Below are 6,171 nucleotides of genomic sequence, written 5' to 3'. Positions count from 1 at the left end.
CTTGTGCAACCAAAGCAATAACAAACCAAGGTAACACCCGCCCACCTTATCACTTGAATCTCCTCCTAAAGCAACATTTTCTGTGTTTTTTCAAACCAATCACTTGGCAGAGGGGCGTGGCCAGCAGCAGCTCATTAGCATTTAAAGCTACAGACACAGAATCGGCACTTTTGAAACAGAGGGGTTTATGGGATGCTACAATGATCTGTTTGGTATTTTGAGCCAAACACCTCAGAGACATGTTTTGTATATATCTGAGACCTATAATATATTGTTGAAAAAGATAATAATAATAATAATAATATGGGACCTTTAAATGAAAATATACATATCTTAACAAGTGTTATAATACAAAATGACACATGGCCAGATGAGTCCAAAACAAGGTCTGTTTTATTACAACATGTAAACCACTCCTCACTATATATGCATGTATGCATTATGTCATTCAAACTATTTGCACAGATAATTGCAGCAAATATAATTTTGAATTAATCTGCTATAAATAAATCCAGTGCTTTGTTAGTGTCGGCTAATATGCAGCTACTGTACAAACATTTACATCTGTATTATACATCATTTACAGGAGTATAGCAACGGGTACAGAACACTGTTCAAAGGGAAAGCTGTTTGTTTACATGCATTCTATACACATTAAAGATTCCCAGTAAACAAAAAAGTTGTTCTTATTATCTTAGCCACAAACATCCCTGCATAAATAAATAAGCAGATCATTCAAAACGTTACTCTGTAAACATGATGCAGGAAACGGTTCATGCGAATCAAACGTTTGTTCCACATAATCCATTTCCAGCTTTTCATGTGGATACACATTTACACAGGGTGTTGTAAAGGTGTATGCATGTTTACAAAGACTCAAACATCCAGAATAAGAATATTAATTTAGCACGTTAGCAAATGCACTCTCATATCTTTTCAGATAGTCAAAAAGTACATTCCCTGCAGCACTGCTGAACCGCCTACATGCTGATTACATGCAGATCAACTGCTCAGGCTGTGGATTCAAAGGAATAAATAATAATAAATCGTTACAATTAATGGGCTCAAAATGACTTTCCTACTCTCAAATACAGGAGGAGTAAGATTGTCTCTGCGACAGTACACTTAATCATTCTACTTTATTGCTTCCAGACATTTTAAAGCAATATGTCATGACAGACTTAATCATATTAAAGCAAGGGTAGCCACGGAACGTCATAAAAGCTCGGTGTGAACGTTTTATCTTCGAGTCAAAGATAATGAAGACTTATCTCAGTCCGACTAACACATTTCAAATTAGCTGCCTTCAACATGTAGCGTCCCTCTGGGTCAACGCGTTTAGGAAAAGATGCAAAAAATAAACGAGCTATTTCCATCGAGAGAGTGAAAGTGAGAAGCACATTTTCACAGCACGCTCATCAGTGAGCTGTTCAGTTTGACTCTGTTGATTCCTCATCCTTGCCTTTATTTATGGCATGGGCTGTCTCTTCTGCTTTTGGGGGATTTGATGTTATTTTGGCTCAGTGCTCAGCGGGGAAGATATCTTTTGTTGAAGTCCAATCTCTCTCCCTGCTTATCCCAAAGTTATTAGCATACATCTTTGGCTATGTGCTTTGAAGGCAGTGGCTGCATATCATTAGTTGAAACATCCTAAAACTTCTGCTTTAATTAGTTATGTATTTTAGATTCTAAACACAACCATCTTAATCTGATAGCAGATGAGCATTAATCTACCAAACTCAATCACCACTGAGTCCTTAATACCAATCACTTCCTAATAAATACCATTAGATCTGTTGGTCTATTCCTCATTAAATAATGCAACACTAATGTGTCTGTATCTACATTCTTGCATAATGTATGTCTGCTAATTAACATGCCATAGAGTTCGACAACTCACATTAATAACAACACAGGTGGGACAGTTCACCGTGAGCCACTTTTAAAAGTTTTTGCATAGAAACCTTTAAATCCTGAATAAAGTATTATAACGAATAAGCATTTAACATGATCTAAGTTTGGGATGTGGTCTGATTGGCAAAGACACAAAGTCTTTGTCGTGCTTTGTGAAAAAAATGTGTCAAGAAAACCCCTCCTGGGTAAGCTTCAGTGCTGCGTGTCAGTCGATGTACTGTGATAACCATCTGAAACCTTCCCCGTAGCCTTGTCTCTTCAACACACTGCACATGAAAATCTCCAGCGGCCGCGCGTTCAGCTCCTTCATAGAGACACTTCCCTGTGGAGACACACATGAAGGAGGAAGACGTCCATCAGGACACAGGAGAGATCCTAGGATTTCTGAGAATTCAAATCTATGACACGCCTACCTTTCCAGTGACCTGACCATCAAGAGCAAAAGCCCCTCTCAGTGCTCCCTCACTGATGGCTTCAGGGCGGTCGATTTTGTTCCCCAGCACCAACACTGGAGCACTGGAGATGGTTTCGTCTCCGAGAAGAGCCTGGAGAAAAGAGAGCAGCACAATCAACGCCAGTGAACAGTTAGCAGACAGTCAGGTGGAACACAGCTTGGAAGCGTGAAGTTAAAATCTCACATCAAGCTCAGTCTTAGATTCTGAGAGCCTGTCGTGATCCGCACAGTCGACAAGAAAGACGACTCCATTCACGGCCGGCAGGTAGTTCTTCCACACTCTTCGAGCTGTCAGCAAAGACAAAACTGCTTGTGAAATAACTCTCCTTGCAGCAATTGAATACGTGAGTGAATGCCCTTCACAGCTTGTAATGCAGCACTGTCATTATGAACTGGTGGAATTGAGCTGTGTCCTTGTATTGCCTCTGTGTACCATCTTAAAGTGTATGAGGGTTATAAAGTGAATAGCTTTGAGTAAATGAACACACACAGAAGGTCTTTTTTATGATTTTTATATATTTCTATCTTGACTACGATACAGGGAAACTATTGGTTTACAATTTTACTGTAACATATCAGAAACAGTGATTAACCGTGTAAAATAATGTATTCATCAATATCATAATCTAATAGGTAAGTACATTCTTTTTTGTATGCAGCACTGGTTCAACCTCTGTACGCTTTATTTTAGGTTCAGTTATTCCATCAGAGCTGGTTTGAAAGCCTCAAAAGATCACATGTCAGAGCTGCAGGGGCTACAGACAGAGACACCCTGTGGCAGCCATGAGAACTGTGATTGGTCAACTTGCTTCTGTTTACTCCCAATTGTTTCTGATGGCCGTACAGATTATTGATAGTTAAGGCAACAATTGATTAAAAGACTCAGTAATCTTATGGTCTTTAACTGACAATAACTTGTATTATTTGATATTTCCACTACCTCACATTAATATAGTCAAGAGCTGGGACTAACAATAACAACATATACAAATTAATTCTAAAATGAATCTTAAATTACTATCAGAAAACCACCAGCTTTACGGTTTGATGTTATATTCCACCAAAATCTATTGGAGAGGTAAAATAGTACTATTTCTATATTGTGTGATCAAGTGTATGAAGATCTCACCTTGTACATGTCCGCCTAGATCAAATGTAGTAAATGTCATCCCACCAATTGACAGCTCTTCAGAAGCTTTAAGAAAAAGGAGATACAGATGTTATTACAGTGATTGTTACAGTGAGAACAAAATGGCTGTAAATTACAGTAAGACTCATTTTACAACATTGTCACATGGCTCACTACTATCTGAATGTCTCCTTACTTGGATGCAGGGTTGGCACGTGTTGGCCAAGCCGGTCATCTTTCAACATGTGTAGGAGCGTTGTTTTGCCAGCATTGTCCAGGCCCAGGAAAACCAGCTTCCCAGACTTTTTGTACAGACCTGGAAGAAATGACCCACAAATGTAAGCAATGAAATTCAACTCTACCCTGAAAGCAGCATTTTAGAAAGAAAGCCTCATGGTTATAGATAACATTGGTTTATGATTTAGGGTTGTATTGATCAAGCCCTTACTGTACTTTGCACTTTACCACCAATTGTAAACGTTTGCAAAACTGCAGACAGTACTTACCTAAGAACTGTAAAACATGACTAAACCCCCTGTAGATCCAGTCAAATAAAAACGACATCTTGACAGTGTTCGACTGAAACAAGAGAAAAGTCAGATTAGAATCGCATAACACTCCAAAAAAAATTAGATCTACTTTATCATTGAGGTATTTATTGATTTTGGTAGCTAATTCTTGAGTGCATAGTTTGCGATGCTGTATTAAAAACCCAATATTGTGAGGTTTTCTAAAATCATTGTGAGCATAAAACACAGTGTATTGTATGTTAGTAGTTAGTATACAGATATATTATTTTGTCCCGTGACAGCAGAAAAAGGCACAGGTGTGATTGATCACATTCATTAGGACAGTGCTCCATTAGGTAGGCCGGTCCCACCTGTGTTCTTCCTGGTAGAACAAGTCAACATGTCTGCCATGAGAACGGTATGTTTTCCCACACCATTACATCACACCGAGATAACGTTATATGACGACACAAAAGCTGCACTCACATAGGCTAAATGTAAGATTCACATGACTTCATATATCGTTCAGATCAAACTAAGCATCCAAACACCTGTGTTTATCGACATCCAAGTTAGCTAACTATAACCTACATTATTTAACAGCGATACTTTCCACTATATTATAAAATGGCATTTACAACCAGCAACAGTGTAATGTCCTAACTACCCTGAACACTGAATGAGTTAAAGACATGTGTGTTTGTATTTAGCTTATTTCAGTGTGCACGGTATTGACGCTTTTTAGCTAGGTAGCCATTAGCGTTAGCTTAACGTTAAACCTCTGGTCTGTTCTCCTGTGGGCCAGGTTGCCGTTCAGGGCACTAGAGACTCCTCGCAGAGCCACAGCGAACTGATGTCAAGCGCAAAATATGTTGTATTGTGTGTTAACATCTAAATAATGTTATTTTACTCTAACGTTAGCTGACTTACCCCTCAGTACTGACCGTAGTATTGGTGGTCTCCTTGGAAACAGTCAGAGTTCCGCTTCTGATTCTTCTTCCTCCTCTTCTTCTATGGTGTTTATGCGGTTGTTTGCAACCTTAGTTTTGGGTTTCTGCCATCTCCTGGTGTCAGGTAACTCCTACAGTGTCCAGCATGCTCTCTGGTGTGTTTTTCCCTATTATACATCCATGGTTTTTCCTTTAACAAAGATACATGTTCTAATGTTTCTGGTACTTGGTAGGCCTACTGATCACCAAAACCTGTTCGAAATGTATCTATAAGCTAATATTACAATATGTTTTTTAAGGCACAGTCGATATTGTCCTTTTCTTTACCTATTCATGATTGTCATTGATCCTCTTTTCTTTATCCTCTCAGATTTCTAATAACACCAACTATATTTTTGAATGGCACGTAAATGTCTTCCCGCTTATTTCCTGCCAATCTATTAATTTCCTTCCTTTGATTCTGATTTGTAGAGACTAATATATATTTAGTTTTTAACATCTTTTTTGGCTGGTTTGTCCTCTCTTTAATGCCAAGGAAAGCCTGAATGAGCAGGAATCCAAATTAATATTCTTAATACTTATATTGTGTTTATTATTAGTAATGTTGTATTGTAGTCATTCGTGGAGATTACTGGATGAGCCAGGCATGAAACCTTTAGATAAGAACAACATTTTAATACCACACTGTAAAAAAATAAGCCTACTGTTAAAAAAAGTGAAATGAAAATGTTACTTGTCTGAAAGGAAGTATGAGCAAAATCTACCTAAAGTATTACAAGTACTAGATGTAGAAACAACCCCTGTAACTTTTATATTATTATTATATATTATACTCATGCATACACAAATCAGGATGTTACTGTTGTCAGTTGAATTGGAGGTCATTTTTAGCACCACACTAACAAGTAACATGTAATGTAACTAGTTTACTTTTCAGAAAGACTCCATTCAAGCATTGAACCACATTTTACTTCAGGTACATTTAGAACTGAACACTTTGATCTCGGGTAGGAAATTAAAAAGAGCATCAGGCAATCACAGCAGGTATGATTTCAGGTATTGGTTGTAATACTGGCTGTAACCATTTGAGCTGTTGTTGCCATAGTTATTAACACAACTAAGGTCTCTAGTGCTTATTGAAGTGTAGTGTTTAATTGCAACCTACAGAAGCACCCGATGGTGTTTATCCACTTACAGCCACAGACTTACAAAAAC

General features: G+C 38.0%; 1 protein-coding gene across 2 annotated transcripts; it reads right to left on the bottom strand.

Moving 5' to 3' along the window:
* Positions 1–371: 371 nt before the first annotated feature.
* Positions 372–5,043, bottom strand: sar1aa (secretion associated, Ras related GTPase 1Aa). 2 transcript variants are annotated; one of them, XM_034212153.1, is made up of 7 exons: positions 4,937–5,043; positions 4,004–4,076; positions 3,694–3,813; positions 3,498–3,563; positions 2,553–2,656; positions 2,328–2,459; positions 372–2,236 (listed from the first exon to the last, which is right to left on the bottom strand). In XM_034212153.1, exons 2-7 carry the CDS (start codon positions 4,059–4,061, stop codon positions 2,120–2,122), a joined length of 597 nt encoding a protein of 198 aa, XP_034068044.1. In that variant the 5' UTR covers positions 4,062–4,076; positions 4,937–5,043; the 3' UTR covers positions 372–2,119. The 2 variants fall into 2 exon arrangements, with proteins under 2 accessions (XP_034068044.1, XP_034068053.1); XM_034212162.1 differs by having other exon boundaries at positions 4,951–5,034.
* Between the last annotated feature and the right edge of the window lie 1,128 nt (positions 5,044–6,171).

Source organism: Gymnodraco acuticeps, unplaced genomic scaffold (genome assembly GCF_902827175.1).
Source record: "Gymnodraco acuticeps unplaced genomic scaffold, fGymAcu1.1, whole genome shotgun sequence".
NCBI classification, from domain to species: domain Eukaryota; kingdom Metazoa; phylum Chordata; class Actinopteri; order Perciformes; family Bathydraconidae; genus Gymnodraco; species Gymnodraco acuticeps.
This window is presented reverse-complemented; position numbering and strand designations above follow the sequence as displayed.